The 20,805-nt window shown below is 46.9% G+C and overlaps 1 protein-coding gene across 1 annotated transcript; it reads left to right on the forward strand.

Annotated features, from left to right (window-relative positions):
- Positions 1-95: 95 nt before the first annotated feature.
- Positions 96-19,426, forward strand: LOC148339181 (mitogen-activated protein kinase kinase kinase 11). The gene is made up of 10 exons (XM_088294256.1): positions 96-2,228; positions 10,116-10,296; positions 11,550-11,698; positions 11,978-12,153; positions 12,487-12,739; positions 14,178-14,294; positions 14,601-14,772; positions 14,835-14,947; positions 15,558-16,097; positions 16,333-19,426. Exons 1-10 carry the CDS (start codon positions 1,487-1,489, stop codon positions 16,914-16,916), a joined length of 3,027 nt encoding a protein of 1,008 aa, XP_088150382.1. The 5' UTR covers positions 96-1,486; the 3' UTR covers positions 16,917-19,426.
- Positions 19,427-20,805: the final 1,379 nt, after the last annotated feature.

Genomic DNA, 20,805 nt, shown 5'->3' on the forward strand with positions numbered 1-20,805 from the left:
GCACATACGATTTTATTTTGTAAGGTAGCACCGCAAGCGCGCGTTGTTAAGCAGGTCTGACTTTATTGTTGTCCTGTCACCTGACTTCCGGTCGGGTCAGGGAAAAAAAGTTGTGACTCCCCCACCCTCCGTTCTATCACGGACGTAGAAGTTGCTTCGAGGTCCACGGAGCGAGGAAACGGAATCTAATAACACGCTCTAGATGGGATTATCGCTCTTTTCAACACGGGAAAGCCCCTTCGTGTCCGTCGGAGTGGCGCAGCGGACCGGACCAGCCGCTCAACGCCGTTCAAGAACCAGCACCGTGAGGATGAGGTGCACCGCCACTTTGGAAAGCTAAGGGCCGGCATGTTGTTTTGGAAGAGTGTCGTTGTGTCTCGTGCGGGATTTTGCCACAACTTTTGACCACTTGGCTTGAGGCTTTGCGCGGTGGTGGAAATGCGCAGTGGTCCCCCCTGAAAGTTGTCGTGAAAACAGTGGGCCGACTGGGCTCAATGCTCCCTTTCCTGCTATTCTTCTCTGCACTCCTCTGCGCTTCCTGCTTGTACTGGCCCACTCTACTTAATGGCTAAAAATACTTAAAAACAGACCTCAGAGTCCAGTCAGGAAGCCTGCGTGAACCTTTGTCAGCTTCTTGTCTTTTCAGTCATTTGAGTCCCTTAAAAGTTGTGTTTAACTCGATAAAATTGCTAAACATACTTAAAAAAACGTTTCTTAGAATCCAGCCTGGAATTCTTGAAGAACTTTTGTCATCTTCTTGGCTTTTTTTCCCTCCTCGTTTCAGCCCCCCAAGAGCAGTTTTCAACTCTAGTGAATGGCTGCAAATTCAGAAAAACAGACCTCAAGAGTCCAGTCAGGAAGTTTTGCTGAACCTTTGTCAGCTCAGCGACTTTTCTTTGTCATTTTAGCCTTCACTGAGGACCTCCAAGAGCCCCGGGAGGTAGCCTTGAGGAACTATTTTTGTCTGGAGTCATTGGAGCCTTGAATAGCTGCGTTAAATTATAACCAATGGCTAAAAATAGGTAAAAACCAACCTTGATGGACCTTTGTCAGCTTGTTGTCTTTGCGAGCGTTCAATCGCAACATTGAGCTGGTGCCAAGCCCGCAAGCTAATGCTCTCATTATGAGGGTGTGAAATACAGGCCGGTGATTCCATGACATTATATCGTGCTCTAACCATGAGTTGGGAAACCACATAGCGCATGACTTGAGACCACAGTGCACCAAAGTTGCGATTGACCCCAATTGCCACCATTCGAACCCCGGCCCAAGAAGATGCGGCGCACGTTTGTTTCCCAATTCGAATTTGCCGTGCCGCTGTTCATTTACGAGTCGATCCTCCCTTTTGAACATATCACTCGTCCCTGATGAACCAACAGGACCGACGGGAAAGGGAGCGAGGCGCGATAAAGTACTTCTTTGTACTTTATTTTCAAACCCTCGGGGTAAAGAGTCCGATCCAGTCAAAACAAGCGTCAGAGGCTCCATGGAGCCGCTGAAGAACATATTCAGCCGAGGCTCGTTGTCCAACTGGAAGAACTTGGAACAATCGCAAAAAGGCAACTTCACCAACCCCGTGTGGACGGCCTTGTTCGACTATGAGGCGTCCTGCAAAGACGAGCTCACCTTACGGAAGGGCGACCTGGTGGAGGTGCTCTCTCTGGACTCGGAGATCTCCGGCGATGAAGGTTGGTGGGCGGGGAAGGTCAACAACAAGGTGGGCATCTTCCCCTCCAACTATGGCTCCTTCAAGCCCAGCGGATACGGGAAGCTCCCGGGCAGCGGCGTGGTCAGCGAGTTGGGCGAGTTGGAACCCGCCGTGGTGAATTTCCGAGAACTGAGCCTCCAGGAGGTGATCGGGGTGGGAGGCTTCGGGAAGGTGTACCGCGGTACGTGGCGAGGCGCGCTGGTGGCCGTCAAGGCCGCCCGCCAGGACCCGGACGAGGACATCAGCGTGACGGCGCAGAACGTCCGGCAGGAGGCGCGTCTCTTTGCCATGCTCACCCACCCCAACATCATCGCCCTGAAGGGCGTGTGTCTGCAGGAGCCCAACCTGTGCCTCATCATGGAGTACGCTTCGGGCGGCCCTCTGAGCCGGGCGCTGGCGGGCCGCCGCATCCCGCCTCACGTCCTCGTCAACTGGGCCGTCCAGATCGCTCGCGGGATGCTCTACCTTCACAGTGAGGCCATCGTCCCCGTCATCCACCGAGACCTCAAGTCCAACAACAGTAAGTCCTCCGTGGCGGGTGCTCGGCGTATCTTGGAGTCTGGAAAATCTGGAACCGAGATGTTTCAAAACGTACTTAAATAACAATGGTCAACACATTTTTACAAGTTTTTATTAGTCAGATATGACAGTCGTCTTGTCTCAATTCATTTTTTTTTCTCTAATTCCCATCCTGCCCTTGTGTTTTTCTCTAGCACATCAGGTTTTCATAATAATAATAATAATGCAGCAATATATTTTATAATATTTAGGAAGCAATCGTTTTGTTCAGCAATAGGTTTTCTGAAACTGACAACGCAAGTACAATCTGTACTGCGCATGTTTTGTTTGCTCAAACTTGAAAACCCAAAAAAATAATCTCCACAATAATTGTTGTACCAAAAACTAAAGACATTTTTAAAATGACATTTCGGGACGCATAAAGCCATCTCTGGATAAAATTAGCTGTTGTCCAGTGTCATTATTCAATGAAAATATTTTACACATAATTGTACCTAAACGCTTCTTAAAGTTGAATCGCATAATTTTATAGGACACCTTACGGAAAGCGCTTTGTTGCAGCTCCAGCAGTTGTGAAATGCGCTAAATAAATAAAGTTGTACAAATCCAACTGACCTGTCCTTAGACAACGATTGCCGACCAGAGTGAGCCCGCGTGCCACACTTTGAGAAGCTCTGTTCGATCAAAATTTTCAGTTGGCTATGAAGACCACAAAAGGTCCGAAGCTTCTCCGAATGTGTCGTTTGCGGCTCTTTTATTCTTATTTTTCATTCTTGTGCGTTATTCGCGTGGCATCACAACAACACATAAAATGGCCCCTCCCCTGAAACGGAATCTCCGTGAATTAAATGAATAATTTCATTTAAAAATCGGCTCACCGGAAATCATCTTAACTTAAAAATAAATATCTTGCTCATGATTTGATTGCAGCCGTGCAAAAACAAACGCATGCAGCAAAAACTCGCCGTAACTTCTGCTAACAGCTGAAATAAGCTTGGCTGCAACATTCGCTTTGTCACCTCAATATATTTCCTCTACATAGATTCCAACTTTGTTATCATCTAGGGCTTTGACGCCATTTTGTCTTAGCAGAAAACGTTTGAAAATAATGAGACGGTGAATTTGTCAGGAAATAACAGGACGGCTGAAAATAAAATAAGTTTGCAAATACAGTAAGTGGGGGGTACGTTCATGTTTTTTTATTTTTTTTTTGTCAATCAGTTAACAAATGGAGGTCACAAAAGACTGCGGGGTCGTCGATTCCTATTTTTTGTTTGCATCAAATTTCCGTTGGCCGTTTGTGACGGTGCAGACTGATGCGGCGAGGACAGTCGGGCCTTGTCAATGCGCTGACTTGACGGTTCCTCGTCTGTTGCTTGTTGGTGTTGACGAGGCTGCGCTTAGACAAAGACAACCTTTTTGAAAAAGGTCTACCACAAGGCCGCTGCTTCTGCAGAGCTCTTGACTCAAATGCGGTTGTTTCGACGTCACCATCCCCGTCCAGCATTCAGGCTACGTTTTGTTTCTCGAAACACCGAGCTGCAAATTGCTGCTCGTCCGTCACATATCTGGTCTCGGGTCTCAGGGAGAACCTCGACAAAATAAAAAAACACTCTGGACCTCTTTGGGTTCTGTTTATTTATTTATTGATTTATTTAGCAAAGGATCTTTCACAGGAAAGGTTTAAATTCTAAAAATGCTTCGGAAAAGTGCCTCGACGCGCCGTAGCAACCTTCATGAAAGAATGTTCCGCATAATCCTTTGCGGCAGCAAAAAGGCTCAAAATGTTCACGCTCGAAAGCACAACTTTTATTTGAATAACAAAAAACATTCGGAACACTCGACAAACATATCATGAAGAGAATCTCAACCTGCAAAAAGTTGGCCGAAGCCCCCTCGGCACCAGCTGGGACCGTGAGGCCAATCCCACGCTGGGTTGGAAATGGGACGTGCTCATCAAAGTGGATGAATCACGAATAAAACGGCCTGGCACGTTACACCGAGGCACCTGAGTTGGACAACAAGCTCCTCTCTGTTATTTGCATTCCTGCCAGGCTGCATAGAATCGCCGTCAGCTCTGCGATTGTATCTTCCCTGATCCAAAACGAGCCCACCCCGCCCCCGCTTTGCATTCTATGTTGAAAGCGTCCCCATCTCAGGCGTCGAGGCCACTCCGGTTTCTGTCGACTCGACCGGAGTCCGGTAAAGGTTAGGACCCCGGGGCTCGGCGAGCCTCGGAAAGCAAGAAGTCGCTACGTTGACGTGGCCCACCAGATCCTATCACGTCCCAGTTTGGGGTTTTCGGATTATTTATTTTTTTTCTCCGTTGTTGCGGGCCTGTCCCCACATGTCTGCACGGCGACTGGCCTGTTATGACACTGAGCAATATCCTGTTGTGGTGTGGCGTCGCGCTCGGCACGGCCTTATTTCCTAAGACGGCTCGTTTAGCAAGACGCGTTGATGAAGCAAAATAAAACCAAATTGAAGGAAATGGACACGAGCTGCGCGCAATGTCGTAGATTACGCCACCAGTTCCCGAAGAGAAGTTCTTCTTTTCTGCCGTTGCCATTTTGTGCTGAACTGGAGCTGCAAGCGGACCATAATACATTGCGGGGACCACCTGTATAAAAAAAAAAAAAAAAAAGCTGTGTTCAGTTGTTCCCGTTTGGAGGATGCTCATGAAGTGAACATTTGACTTTGGACTTTTCTCTAATAGATCTGCTTTTGTCAATTTGGACTTTTTGTGCGTTTGTTTTAGGTTGGCAAATGAAGTGCTCTGTCCATTTTGTCTTTCCCAGGAAGGACTCGACCATTTTTTTATCTACTTGTTTGGGGATCCTCTGAAGTGGATTTTGTCTATTTGGACCGAGTAAGTTTAGGTTAGCAAATATGGTTCCTTCTTGTACGAAGCGAAACTTGGTACTGCCCAATTACATTCAAAGTCTTTTCAGCCATTTTCTAAACCTTACAAAGCAAAATTGACAACTTTTGGGGATGGTCTTTGGCGACTATTTTGTAAACCGAGGTTAGCAAAACCTCATCAGGATTCTGCGTCTGCATCTTCTGTTTTTGTGTTTTCCTATCTTCATTTGAAAGTCGACGTCAGGGCAGCAAACAGTCAAATCTTATTTTAAGCCTGACTTAGATTAAATTGCATGTTTGTTTCCACTGCCGGCCACTCCACTTTCTAAATGACATGTTATTTGCCTGCTTTGGACCAAAAAAAGAGAGTTGAGAAATCTATGAAATATATACATCCACCTCTTTTAGTTTGAATATTTCGTGCCAATATTGAACAATACCGAGTGAAACAACAGCAAGATGCCTTCGCTGCCTTGGTTTCCTTTTTGGATCCAAGTCGCCGCTCCCAAAACCTGAGCAAGGTGCTCGGATGCCAACTCAGCGCATTTCTGAACCTGTGTAACACCCGCCTACGAACAGATGCCGTATTTCAAAGTGTACCCAGACCGGCACATTGTCCGATCGCTTTGCAAAATCTTCCTTAAGTCCCAAAATAGCTCATCGCAACGTGCCGTAAAAGTCTGGTGGTAAATACGCCGTGCTAAGCACTTGGAACTCACTGACCTTTTTTTTTTTTTCCTGTTCAGGAAGAAGTCAGTTAGATTTTTGGGATCAACAGGTTTGTTTTTTGTTTTTTGTTGTTGTTTTTTCTTTTTCTTGTTCCACAATCGGACAGGCGTGAGCCATGCCTCCACCAGCATGTTTTCATTCACCAGATGCACACATCCAAACATCCCCGCATAAGTGTGTGCGTGTGTGTGCGTGTGTCTATGAGAGATGGTTGCAGCTTTTGCGGTGTTCGCATGCGTGTGTTAATGTTTAAGCATGTCGACTTGCGGGGCTGGGCTCGATCACTTCACTGTTATACAGACGCCATTTTAGGCGCCATCGGATGAGTTTGGCGCGTTTGTTTTACAAGTTAAAATTTGTTGTGCAATTTCACTTGGTTGTTGTTTGTTCCCACGGCTCGGGTCCAACACAAGATGGCTGAAATGTCACCCGATTGGATGTTTTATCTGCTTCATCATGCTCCAGTCAGCTGACGCGCGATGGCTGCACTGTGGAAGTTCAATGGCATTTTAATCTGCAAATTTACAGGACATAAAATTGGAGTGTGTTTATGACATGCGTTAGAATTGACAGTGAGCCAGCGAAATGCATAAGACAAAAAAAGTACAAATTGTCGTGAACCGTAAATAATTCAATGAGATTTATTTTATTTTTTTCCCCTAATAAATTATCATCTCACAATCTTGCCCAAATATGTCGATTAGAAACTGAACCGACAGCGGTCGCGTTCTGTCGGCATAAAAAACAGGATTACAGAGGATGACATCTGATAATTTTCAACAAAAACTTACTTCCTGTTCTGCATTTCTTCCTTCAAATGAACACGTCTCTAATTAAATAAGTGTGCTGCCATCTAGTAGGCAACGGTGCAATTACACCCAATATGAATGAGAGTTAGAGCAAAATAAGTTATTACAAATCGGAAACTGCCAACCTGGAACCTGCGATGGAAGAAAGTCGTATTTTTAAATGGGAGCTGTCTTGTTGCCAGTAAATGATTTTTGTTCCCTTTTCATTTGAAATGTTTGCAAGCAAAGATGATCAAATGTAGGAGCGGTCATCTCACCTTTGACTTTTCTTCCGAATGCTTCGTTCCATGGTGCTTCTTTTAATGCCCGAGAGATCGGCGCGTTGCTTCCAAGAAGTTTTGGGAGGTCACGCTGGAGAGCGCCATGTTTTGTGCGCGTGTCCTTTTGCTTCTTCCGCCGAGGCAAACAAGATTGCTCCAGAGGGACTTTCCCATTTTTCGTGCCGTCCTGTTTTTTGGACGCTCTCCAGTCTTGGATTTGAACGGCGGTGCAGGGAGAGAGCGAGAGAGAGTCACCCCTGGTGAAGTCTTGAGCGAAGGTCGTGTTAATGAGTGACCATTTTGAAGGCACCCCCGGCCGAGATACTTTGCACAAAGAATCATTAATCGGAGTCTTCCTAAGGAATTTGAGCACCTTCCTCATGGTGAATGATCTCAAGTTGACCTTATTCATAAATAGATGAGACACTGTTGGTCTTGTGATGGGCAAGTACCGGTACCGGTACCGGGTATCAATATCGGATCGATAGCGGCTTTATGTCAACGTATCGGATACTTGTGAAGAATGACGATATCGGCCAATTCTGACATCGGGTAAGCCTCTTTAACATATCTGTGACTCACGCTAGTGTCAAAAACATTTTTTGGGGGGAGGCGGGGTCAGAATTATCTGTCAATATGTTAATTGGAATTTTATGTCTCATGTCAGCGTGTCTGTAAGAATTAAAACTGCAAATTTTCGCATCACAGGCGAGAATTTGGACGATTTCCCGCAGCGCTGTCTCTGGTCTAAATCACCTGCGAGTTTCCGTCTTGTCCACTCGAACGGCTTCGGCTTCGGCTCGCTGCTCGGCTTGGTCAGAGGTTGCCAGGCTGTCTGTCAGCCCGTGGCCTCGTCCCTCGGGGGGGACAAAGCGCCCGTTCTTCCCGGGGAAAGCCCCCGCCCTGGCGGAATGCTTCGCTCGCCTACGGGTGTGAGGCGACTCGGGGAGGGGGGAGAGGGGGGGGGGGGGGGGTTGTAATTGACTTTTGGTCATTATGTGAGGTTCAGAGTGAAGAAACTCCATGTCCTCTGTTACGGCCTTGAGCAAAAACAATTTAACGCAATTAAATGAGAGCTGACTTTCAAGATCATTTAAATCCTTGGAAGCTCTCTCAGCGGGATGCAGCGGTGTCACTCGGTGGGAGGCTCGACCGCCTGGAGATGGACAGATTTAAAAAAACAAAAAAAAAAAACAGCACAAGACTTTGTCCAAGCTGAAAGTCGGCATTCCGTTTGAATCGACATCCATCATCAGACCTTAACCCAATAGAGCATGCCTTCAATCTCCTGAAGCAGGAAATGAACAAGATCTGAAAAAGGTTGCAATAAAGATCATTTCAAATGAAGAATGCGACAATCTGCTGATGTCATGGCAAGTGCTACTCCTTCACGTTCATTTAATAAAGTCCGTTCCAATACTTTTGCTTCCTTGAAAAATGGGTGGCTTCAGACAAAAGAAGGCACGTTGCCCGCCTGATACTTTTGGAGGAGACCGTACCAATAATTGAGCAGAATATTTTTCAATGCGCCGATCAAAACGGAGCATTTTCACCTCGGTCGAGTTTGGCCGGCGTGAGCGTTTGTGCGTGTGCTCGTGAGTGCCTGAAACCAATTTGAGGTCACGCGTGTCGAGCCAAATCTTTCGAAGAAGGCAAGTCATGCTGACGAGCCGCTCGTAGGCTTCCTCAAAATGACACGACGCTGGTCATGATGTCACGGTTCCCTGAAAGTATGACATCATCTCACCGATGTTTCCCTTGAATCACACGCTCGCTTGCGTTACGAAATCTCAGAGTCCGTCGCCGCAGCGGGCCTTTTACGGGCCGCAGAAATCCCGAACCGCGTCGAGTCGGTCCGATAGCGTGACGCAAACAATTGCAAACGCGCTCCCGTTGCCACGGCGACCCGACACCGTATCGTTGTCGCTCGGGCTTCTCTATCTTGACATCGAGCGCGCGCGCCGTCTGGGCAAGACGCGTCAGGTCGGAGTGGTGCGATGTGGCCGAGTGTGGCCCGCCGTGCCCGCGCTGGCGTCAAGTAGGTCAAAGGTCGCAATGGGGGCCTTGCTTGAATGTTGCCGCAGTAACTTTGGGCCCGCTGAAGGCTGACCCGCGGTTGCCCTCCGTTCCGTCTTGACTCAGGAAGCAGAAGAAGAATGTGTGCTGTTATTTTGTTGCTCGGGTGGCGTGCCTGTTTGGAAGGCTGCGTCGCTGCCACCCCTTAAAGCGCACGCACACACACACACACAGCCAGAGCAGACCAAACCTCTTGTGATGCATTCCTTTGTGACGTCAAAAGTTGTGCCTCGGGCCGAAGCGCCGCAGCACAGGATGCCACTCGGAGAATCACTCGGAACGTTGACTCAAATACTTCTCATGAGACAAACTCGCCTATTTGTGCTTTTTTGTGTAACTTTAAGATGGCGCCAAAGCCGCGGCTAAGAGGAACGTAAACATTGGTGTCAAGGAAGTCGGGCCGACTGAATGATTTAAAAAAAAAAATCATCAAATTGCTTCCCCCCCACCCTCAATATTGCAAGTTTGATTTTTATTCCCAAGGGCCTCTTCTCGCATATTTTTGAACAAACACAAACAATAAATCAATCTTTATAACGATGCATTTTTATTGTACACGGTTTTGCTTTTCTGGGTGATATTCACACTCGAATAAAGTCAAATGAGTTGAGATGAAAGTCGGTCCAAATAGAGTTGCTAACTTCGGAAAGACGCCGACTTGCAGCCTTGAAAGTCGTCAGAAAATTCAAAATGACAACTGCAATGCAAACAAATGTGTAGCTTGACCACTCAAACTTTCTTGAATGCATTTTCTGAAACACGAGTTTGCAGACGTGAACGTGATCTGAACTTCTTCACCACTCAACATTTCAATGCAAATAAAGCCGACCAGCCGACTGAAAAGTTTTTTTTTAGTTTTCTCCCTCAATCATGCAAAATTTACGATCTGACCATTGCAATGTCGATTTGAATTTGATACATTTTTTTGTTGCTGTGACACATCTCGAGGCTGTCATGGAAGTTACAATGGAGTCGTTGCTGCATGTGTATGTTTTAGGCTTTCATCATTTGTGGTATATTTACAGTGCTAAATTATCTTACAGGCAATTCTTTAAAAAAAAAAAAGAATTAAATCAGCCGTCATTTGTGGCGACGTTTAGTGTTTGTTTCTAACTGCGGAAGGTTTGCCTTTGTGTCGTTTGTTTGGCGCAGTCCTTCTGGCTCAGCCCATCGAGAACGAGTGCATGGAGGCTCTGACGCTCAAGATCACCGACTTTGGCCTGGCCCGGGAGTGGCACAAGACCACCAAGATGAGCACGGCCGGCACCTACGCCTGGATGGCGCCCGAGGTGATCAAGTCCTCCACCTTCTCCAAGGGCAGCGACGTTTGGAGGTGCAATTTCTTTTTCATTTGCAAGCACATTTGTGTTTGTCAGTTCCCCGACTTTTGGAGTTTGCGTCTCTTCAGTGAGCGAGCGGCACTGTGCTTTGTTGTGCGACATGTGGACTGGGCGGACCCATTGTCTCTCGTCTCGACCCAGAAGGAAGCGCCGCACCGGCGCTTTTGTCTGCAAATGGATGCGTGGGCATGTTCGTGCGTGTTCAATGAGTGCAAGCGGGCTTCGTGCGTGTCGATGGTGTCTCCTATTAGGACAGGAGGGTCCAAAGTCTGATGTTCGTTTTTGTAACACAGACGTCCTCCCGCCGCTCAGCGTGTCCTGAGTAAGAAGTCAAATGAGAGCGCAAACAAACAGACACGCAGGCTGCTCCCAAATGAAAGAGTCATCTCGCCTCTCATGGGAGACGACCAGCGCGAAAGGGCGAGCCTCGAACTTGCATCTCTGCACACTGCCATGGTGCGCACGTTGTAATTAAAGCGCAAAATAAGAAGAAGGGGAAAAAAAAAAAGGTTAGGGCCTGTCTACTCCGCATTTAAGTTCGATTTCCACAGCGCTCAGACAAAAGATAATTGACAGTGTGTGAAATCCAAGTTTGGAGGCTCTTTGGATGCAAGGCAGCCGTGTGTGCGTGCGTGCGTGCATGCGTGTGTGTGTGTGTGTGTAGAAAAATGTTGTGCTCAGACTAGGGCTGGGCGATATGACCTCAAATCAATATCGCGATAAATTGAGCGATTTTACCTCGGTGACGATAAATTCCCCCCGTGGACCAAAATCAAAATAAATGCATAATAACTTTTTTTTTTATTGACCAACTGGTACACATTACTTTCAATGAAAAATAAAAGTACAAAAATCATTTGTATCAACATTGCAAATAGCTTGCTTTGCATGACTTGAACAATGTCACAAAGAACAGGAGAAAAAGGTTACCTCTCGTCAAATCTTTTTCTGCAAATAGATTGCGCCGAGATGCTGTAAGATTAATGTGGTCTCGTGTAAAGAATATAAATAATGGCAAATAAAAAAATGGGAAATCAAATGAAAAAAAATGTCAATGCAAGCCAAATAAACGCGGGAAAATGCGCCGTCTCGAGTACTCTGATGCGCAGTCCGGCTCAAACGGGGATCCATGTTGTTAGGGATTCCAACTCAAAAAAGGGCCCACAGCACCGTAATTCACTAGTTTTCTTTCAACCGATTGTTTGGTCCGAGCAAAAGGAGTTGTCGTGTGTCGTTGCTTTGGCAGTTACGGCGTTCTGTTGTGGGAGCTGCTGACGGGAGAGGCGCCCTACAGAGGCATCGACGGGCTGGCCGTGGCGTACGGCGTGGCCGTCAACAAGCTGACGCTGCCCATCCCGTCCACGTGTCCCGAACCTTTCGCTCGGCTCATGTCAGGTGGGTGTCGCCTTTTTCAAATGATGCAAACCCACACGGCAAGTTAATTAAGCAAGAACGGACTTTGCTCTGTGTCAGAAGAAAAGAAAAAAGACAAATTCACCGCGGCAAACGTTCTCAATCAACCAGCACCAGGGCACAAATCACATTTTCATGGCCGTCGATGAATCATTTCGGGACTTCCTCATTTCAGGCCGTCGAGGATTGAACGAAAGCTGTCAAAGAAGTGAAACCGGCCTGGATTTCTTTTTCCACTGACTTGTTTGTTTTGCGTCTCAGAGTGCTGGGACCAGGACCCCCATCGCAGACCCAACTTTTGCTCCATCCTGGCCCAGTTGACGGCGCTGGAGCAGCAGGTGATGGAGGAGATGCCGCAAGACTCCTTCCACTCGCTGCAAGAGGACTGGAAGCTGGAGATCCAGGACATGTTTGATGAGCTGCGCGCCAAAGAAAAGGCACCAAGACTTCACTCGAACTATTTCCATAAATTGTTGTTCATTTAAAGTGGTGGCAAACAACATTGCCCGATGTTTGCTGCTTTCTTGCTCCACTTGCGAGATGCATTAAAATCTCGAGGCCTAACATCATCAAGAAATCCTGATCATATTCTTCACCTGGATGTCGTATTATATCCGCGGGTTGAATTTTTAGGTTTGAATTTGTATCCAATCCGAATTCAGCGAGCTCGTGTTGCCGGGCAGATTTCACAATACCAGTAGCAGTCGTTCAGTTAAACGTTCCGTCTTCAAAATAGACAATTTAAGTCGTCTCTCCTGCACGCCTTTCAGGAGCTGCGATGTCGTGAGGAGGAGCTGAAGCGAGCAGCGCTGGAGCAGAAGTCCCACGAGGAGTTTCTGCAGCAGCGCGAGCAGCAGCTGGCCCAGTGGGAGCAGGACGTGTTTGAGCGCGAGCTCAGCCTCCTCATCCTGCACCTGAACCAGAACCAGAACCAGGAGAAGCCCAACGTCAAGAAGCGCAAGGGCACCTTCAAGAAGCACAAGCTCAAGAGCAAGAACGGAGAAAAGATCAGCATGCCTCAAGGTTGGAAATACTCTACAATGGAAATTTGCTTCACTGGATTGAAAAGTCAGAACGAACTCAAACTAATATTGAAAAAAGTTTTTTTTTTACCGAAATAAGGTATTTAGAAAAACGAAAACTAACTATTTACAGCGAACGTGTTTTTTGTTTTCATCTTGGTCAATTGGGGTTGATTTTAAGAAGGAAAGGAAGGACAGACGTTTACTTTAATCACACACTATTTAGCGACCTTTTTTTTTTTTTTAGTTTTTAATTTCACAAATAATCCACCCATTTAAAAAAAAATAGGTCAAACGTTTCGGGATGTGCGGCCTCCGTTTAATTTCTGCAGTGTCGGCTGCAGACCCATTTTACGTAACTGTGGATGACAATTTGAAAATATGACACCTGATGTGTGTGTAAAAGTTTTTTTGTTTTTTTTTTTTGTTTTTTTTTTTTTGCATACGTAGGCCCCCAAAATTTGAATTATTTCCAAAAGATTGCAGAGGTTGCTGTTCGGCCACTAACTAAAGTAAGGTGAAGTGTTTTCTAAAAATAAAAATAAATAAAACTTACAAACCTGTTCTGAAAACCAATAGAAACTGAATTTTAAAAAAAAAACGGTAAATAAATTAAAAAATGTAATTAAATGGAAAAAAAATGGTTGCGTTTCCAACTTGCGTCACGGATAAACAAACTTAAGAGTAGACTAGAACAGGCTAAAAAGCGCATCAATGTGGCGGCCATGTTGGCAGGGGCAACTTTCTATCAAAGCTATCACCCTAAAGGTTCCCCCTCTCACGAGAGGCGCGATGCCGCCCGTTTGCATGTTTCCCTCCTCTAACACAGCGGACTCACATGAGCAGACGCCCGATCACAATCTTCATCATTTGAATCCGGTGTTTTGGTGGAGCGAGACATGCAAACAGGTTGAGTCGGGACTCGCGAGGACTGGACTTGGGCACCCCCACTTTTAAACAATTTCTTCGTGACTGTTCGTGTTTGTCGTATCTTTACCGTTGTAACGGTTATTCGCCTTAATTCTAAACATAATTGCAGATTTTCACCGTTTGTCCTTTTTGCTAACTGGAGAGACTCAGACTCCCGGAGACGTAGTCCTTGTGTGTTTTCACGAAAGGTGATTTTGATTTTGATTTTGAGTGTGAGCCGACCACGCCTCGCCACTTCCTGTCCGTGGATGCGTTGCCGTGCCTTTTCTGAAGGTATCCCTCGCCCGTTCCTTTCCCATTTGGCCTACGAGTGCCTTTGTTTTTCCATTTCCTCTCTCCGTTTTCCTTCGTCATGTGCCCAGGACACTCCCAGCAAAAGAAAAAGCACATCATTGTGTGGAAGGACTAGACCTGGAAATGTTGCAAGTTGTTGCTTTTGTTCCAATTTGTCCCCCCAAGACGGCAAACGTATGGGAAAGTTTTCACATTTGACTTTTTTTTTTTGTCAGATTTCATCCACAAGATCACAGTGCAGGCCTCCCCCGGCCTGGAGAAGAGGCGCAACTCGCCCGATTTGGCCTCAGGCTCCTCGCCGTCCTTCGGCCCCCGTTTCCGTGCAATCCAGCGTGAGTGGATTCTACTTTCAATTCCCGTTCCCGGAGCGTCTCCGTTCGTGCGGCCATCCACTCGTCATTTCCTCCGCCCGCCCTCCTCCTTCCACTTCCTGTCGCCCTCACACAAGCGCTTTGTCAAAAGTCTGTTTTGAAAGCAAATACAATCTGACTTCCTGTGAGGATCAGCGCACCTCCTCAGTGGCGTTTTGCGCTTCCTGTTGCAACTTTTGCTACCAGCGTGTTCATCCACTTTGCTGCGGCAGCGGAGGGAGCCGTTAAGTTGTGTTTGTTCAACACGATGCTCCCGTTTGTCCGCAGTTAGTCCCAGTGACAACAGCAGGACGTTTGGTCTGAGCCCCGGGTGGCCCCTCGAGGCCCCGTCCCATAAGCAGGCGAACGGCGAGCTGAAGTTGAGCCCCCACTGGAGGCCCCAGAGCCCCAAAAGTCCCAAGAGCCCCAAAGTTCTGCGCCTCAGTCCTCAGGAGAGCAGGTAGGTCCGCCATTTTTCAAAGCCCAAAAACCTTTTATTCACGTCTGCTGTCGCCTGGGCAGCTTGTCAATGAGAGCCAAGCTGTTGGTGTCCCACTGCAACGAGAACGGAGAAGCCGCGGACGACTTTGAGGAGTACAGACCATCCACGCCGACCCCTCCCCCGACTCACAACGGTAACGAAGCTCTCCGTGCCACGTGCTTCATGCCCGCCTGCTGCCTCCTGACACGACTTTGGCGTAGCAAAATGTCCGGAATGTAACCAGCGGGGTTCGTGTGCGCGTTCCGACCTTTGTAAGTGCAGAATCGATCGGCATGGATTTTGTGGAGGTGATCACATGTCAATAAATCCAAACTATTGAGCGGGAGCGCTTTTCTAATTTCCCAAAATGAAGTGGACAAGAGTAGTCGTGTGCATTTGTATTTTCATCACCTCGCCTGCCTCCATGCTGTGACGTAACGAAAAAAATAACAAGCCAAGCTCCAAAAGTGGGCGTGACAATTTGTTGTAAATCTCCTCACAAAAAAAAAAAAAACCTTAAATCGCTACATATTATTTTTGGGGGCGAGCATTTGAGTACTTTAGTTATTCTTACATGCAACCTATCACAGAAGCGTCAATGTCGATTAAGTGTTCCTTTAATTATGCTACTGACCAAAGTCTGATGTTTTTAGTGTGTTGCATAAACACAAGGTGATTTTATTTATTTTATTTTTTCGGTCAGGTTGTTTGTCACGATGTCCCCGTTGCACATGAATGAAAAAAGAGACGTGTCGTTTTCGCAGGCTCCTCGGTGAAGGACACCCTGCGGCTTCCTCTTCACCAAGGAGACTCTGGCAGCGAAGAAGGAGGCTCGTCTCCCGCGGGCTCGCCCAGACCCGACCGGGGCCTCCTCAAGAGCACCCACCGCGCTCTGCTGGGCAGCGGCTCCCTCTTGGCCTCTGTCGGCTTAGGTCGATGCTTGGACGTCTCGCCCAAAGTGCCCCCTCGAACTAATCCTCCGTCCCTTGAGGAGTGCGCAACCTGCTGTTTGGATAGCTCGCCCGCGAAGCCCCCCGTTCGGGAACCCCCCGTCGTGGATGACCTCATCACCTTCTCTGCCTCTGAGCCACTTCCCAAGCCACTTTTGGATTTAGCCTCGCGGTGTCAAGAACTGAAGCCGCCGCCGAGCACGGCACGCGAGCACGCGACGCGGCGGGACGTAAGCCCGGGGCGACAGAACCCGAGCTTCCGCCCCGCCAACGGGGACGCGGGTTCCGACAGCGCGGAGCACAGGAGCGACAGGAAGTGGAGGTCCGGTCCAGGCCTGCGTGGCTCCCAGCTCGGTGGGTAAACAAAATTCCAGACGATGAGTCAGTTTGACCTTGAAAGATGCGCACCATCAACACAAACTGAAGTTGGGAACTTTCCCAACCCAAATTGATCCGAAATATTCCGCCACTTTTTACTAACTGATTTGTTTCAGGGGGCGTATGACAAGCGACAAGCATGCGAGTCATGTCGCTCAAGTCCAGTTGAAAATTGCCAAATGAATTCCTAAATTCTTTTTGTCCTTTGCAGTTCTGGACCTGCCCCTGTGTCAAGACACGCAGGACTCGGACGAGAAGCCCCCCGTGCCCGGCTCGCTCCACCCCACTGCTGCCCTCTGGAGCCCCAAAAGCTGCCGCCTGGAGGTCAGCGTCATCCCTCGCCCTCGCCCGTCGCCCATACGGCCCCGTATCGACGCTTGGAGCTTCATCTCGGCGGGCGGCGGCGGATCTTCGGGCTCGGGCGGCGTCCCCCCGGGGTACCGGCCCTCCCCTACCAACCCCTTTACCAACTACGAGCCCTTCCCTTCTCCCGCCTGCGACCCCTTCGCCCTCAGGGCCGACCCATCGTGCTCCTTGGACAAAGCGTCGCCTTTCGACCCCTTCTTGGCGCCTTTCCCCACCTCGCGTTCGGCGCCGTGCTCCGCCAACGGCTCGCCCACACTGCCGTCGTTTCGAATCGCGCCGCTCAACCCGGCCGATTCGCCGCTCATCGATCTGGGCTGGGCGACATGCGGGAAGACCTCGGACGGAACCAAAGAGAGAGTTCACCCTCGTAAGACTCTGGGGCTGAAACCCTTCAAGTCCCCGACGCAACTCAGAGACGATCGGTTCTGAAGTCCACAACGACCACTTTCGGTTACCGGGGACATTTTGACATCCTTCGCCAAGAGTCACCTTTCACTCTCGCCCGGTTGTCTAGATCTTATTTTCACATCAGTCTTGTACGGGGCCCTCGACATGACATGGGGGAAGAAATATTGAGGCGACAATTCAGTGACACCCCCGTTTATCACCGCGGCGTGATATCGAGATAGCGTATGTCAATATATTTTTATTTTTTTTTACTTGTCAGAATTCTGTCCCTCTTGAAGCATATCTTTCTCTTTTTATCTTCCCCTGGCGCTCAGACTTACGACCAAAATGCTTCACTGGCCATTTTAAAACTCAGAACTAAATTTAAATGCTCCATCTGAAATTGTGTCATGCCCAAAACAATGAAAATCTCACCAGACTGCTGAAATGTTCCACATTTTATCCCCATATTGACTGAAACATTTTACTCCCGTTTGACCAATATTCATGTTTCCAATACTTTCCTGAATTTATCAGAACTTTAAAAAAAAAAACTAAAAAATCTAAAAACTAGTGACAACTTGTTTTGCACATCAGGTGTGCACAAAATGCGAGATTGAGGCTTTGGCGATAGAACAAAAAACTTTTTTGACACTTGACGATCATTCCCCAAAACAACTTGAACAACTGCGAAAGCAACTGAGCACATCTTTCCTGTTAATGGCAATGAAATGCCTCCCGGGAAAAAAATATTCCTTTTCTGACTGTTTTTGCGACTCATCCTCATCCTAAAATGAAATTCAGTCGTCATATTTTTAGCATTTCTTAAGTTGGTGTGCTTGATTTGCTTCCAAAGCGGCCAAGCACGGCCTGATCGACTCTGACCGTTTGATAACCGCGAGAAAAAATATCACTGTACTAAAATTTGGCTAATTAACAACAGCATTTTCCTCCATATAACAAAATCTATTTTCTTTTTCGACAAAATAGAGACTATTTGGTTCATTATGAAATGTTTACATAAGTAAACGCTAACCTGTTTTTTTAGAACAGGCCCGTGAGCGACTCACATAGTCCTTGGGGATAATTAGCAGCCGCTGGCAACTTTATTTTTGTTTTTTATTTTTTTGAGGGGGGAGGACAATGCACATTAATCAAAAGTCCAAAAAGGCATCCGTGTTTACACTTTCTCTTTCGTCTTGCACGTAACTGCTCACCCCTCCCCTCACTTTTCGCTGAGAAGGAGAGAAAAAAAACTGCGTCTGGCCCCAATTTTGTGCGCTATATTCTGACCGCAATTTAATTTTTTTTTTCATCATCATGTCATGTCATCGGGCTCCATCGATTCGGAAGGCTGAAAGCGAGCGAGAGCCGTTCTCGATTTCCAGTTTCTCTGCAGACCGGGGTCATCTCCCGCTACCTCTGTGCAGACTGAAAGCAAAAAAAGGACAAAAGACGTTTTGGAGTGCCTTGTTTTGTCCGTCCCGCATCGCAGGGACCAATTTGGCGCTTTATGCAAAAGTGCATTATGTGTCAAGCAGAAAGAAAAAAAAAAAAATAGGCCAGACAATAAAAGCATGACCCATGCATTCCGCTCTGGAAGGAGGAGATAACGTCCTGCTCACATTCCATTTTAATGGCAAGGATTAACCTCCTCCTCGCCGCCCCCCCCAACCGATATGCCAAAGACTGTGACAATACATTGAATGTCCAATTGGAACCTTCCATTATTTGCCAACATTCCGACTCTGTTCTGTTCAGGCGGGATGTATGTCACATGACCAGCGAGTCCCAATCCGAAGTTGGTCGAGAATTTTTTATTTTTTTTTTCTTTATAAATATCAGCTTTTTTTCTGCCCCAAAGATACAAAAGAATATGGAATCTGGTTATTTTCTCCCCCAAGTGACTACGAACAGAAGAGGTGTGGGTCAAGCGGCTCAAAGAGAGCCATTTAATGTTTGAGGGGGCGAAAAGCGGCGTGAATGATTGACTTTGTCAATGTCATGGCGCCACAATGGCGAGCTGTGTTGGGATGGACTGAGAGGGACAACTTTGGCTTTGGTTTTCGTCGTCAATTGCGTTTCAATTCGTGAAATGGGAGCCGGCGCACCTGCCACAATTTCGAGTGCCTCGAATAAACTTCAGCTCTTGTGCTCGACCTTTCCTGACATTTGTCTTTTTCTTTCTCGCGTTGACTGCTATTTGGAATTCTTGATTTTCACCTCTTTCTTGAAGAGACGGAAAGTTGCTGAGACAGCCAGTATTTGCCAGAAATGTTTGCAGCTCCTTCCAAGTCGCTGTCGGCCTCTCGGCAGCCTGACTAAGCGCTTTTCTACTTGTCTTTTTATCACTTGATGATGACTGTCGATTCCTTGGAAATCCTTCTGTCGCCTTCTCCCGACTAACGACGACGTCATGAAAAGCCGACGACAATGCCTGAACTTTATTGACGGCATCGGAGGCCGTTGAAGTGGTCGCGGGTGCGCGCTGATGTTTGAGGACCGCTTGATGTCTTTCTTGCATTTTGCTTTATGTTTTTGGGGTGGGGCCAGTAAACGGATTTTTTTTCGGGGGGGGGGGGTGTGTTGGTGAAAGTGTAGAAAGGGGAACATTTGACATTGCAGCTCGGCCTGCAAATGGCGCTCCTGTCGGTCAGGCAACAGTGCATCTCGGATAGTTACGCAGAGTTGGTCCCACAAAGGCGATTTGACGGAGATGTGATCATTTTAGCGGCTGAAAGGGACGATCTTAAAAAAAAAAAAAAAGAAAAAAAAGACATGGCCGTCATGTGAAGCAATGTGAAAATGTCAAAAGTGCTTTCCAGTAGCAGATCTCTTTCAGGGGCTTGTGCTTAATAGAAATGAAAAGAATGTTAGTTTTGCATGTTAAAAAGCCGTAACGGCGTATTGTACAACTGTACGAGGACCTTCATGTAGAGCAATAGGGGCGGCCTTGGGGATATTTATAAACGCCTTTCGAAGTCACACACTGGATGAAAATGTTTGGACACAGACTACATCGGGACGACGCAAACGTCGTACGTGTGCCACTGGACTATTTAAACGTGTTCATATGGGTGCTCCACATTTTCACTTCTCCAATGATGAATATTAGTGTTTTTTTCTTTTTTTTCCGGGTGGGTGGTGACGAATTAGTCTTAAATGGAAATGAGGCTGAACATGCTTTACATGTTCACCTTTATGTCTACTTTTATTGTATTTTTACTTCCTGGATGTATTTTGTTTGCGGGATCATGCAAGTGATTTCATTGATGCTTGTCTTAAGTATCTTTTTTTTTTTTTTTAATCCGTCTGTGTGACCTGCCGGTTTTACGTTCATTTCAGCTTCAGAGAATTTGTGGAAATCTAGCACTGGGCTGGGCCTAATCAACTCTTTTTGTCACATGTCAAGAAGATTATTTCCCCAAAAAGTGTGTGAACATGTTTTTATTATTTCTTGTCTATTATGATGGGTTTTATCCTGTGGAAATAAAAAAAAAAGGAAACATGACAAAATGTAACTTTCGTGCAGTTGATTTTGTGCATTAGTGAATTTCATTCATTTAAACAGAAGACAGTAAGTGAGGCATGTTGATAAAAAGAGCATTTAAATTAAATATATTCAATGTTGAAAACTTAAGTCTACATTTAATAAATCCAAGAAAACAGACATCAAATGAACGAATCCTCGATTAGTTCCAACTTGCCACATCCAATATGGCGGCTATGTCAACGTACAAAAGGGGTGCTCAAGGCGGGATTGAAGTTCAAATGACCTCGGTGCGCCCATCTGTGAAAAATGCGACCACATAGTGGATATAAAGGTCAACATTTTATTTTCAAACTTAATTTAAACATGTTGCGCTGACATTTATTTATGCCAGTGTAGCCACTGTTGTGCAACAAAATAAACTACATTTAAAAATGACAT

Source organism: Idiotropiscis lumnitzeri, chromosome 4, assembly GCF_059441095.1.
Source record: "Idiotropiscis lumnitzeri isolate Australia: NSW breed Sydney's pygmy pipehorse chromosome 4, RoL_Ilum_1.0, whole genome shotgun sequence".
Classification (NCBI taxonomy): domain Eukaryota; kingdom Metazoa; phylum Chordata; class Actinopteri; order Syngnathiformes; family Syngnathidae; genus Idiotropiscis; species Idiotropiscis lumnitzeri.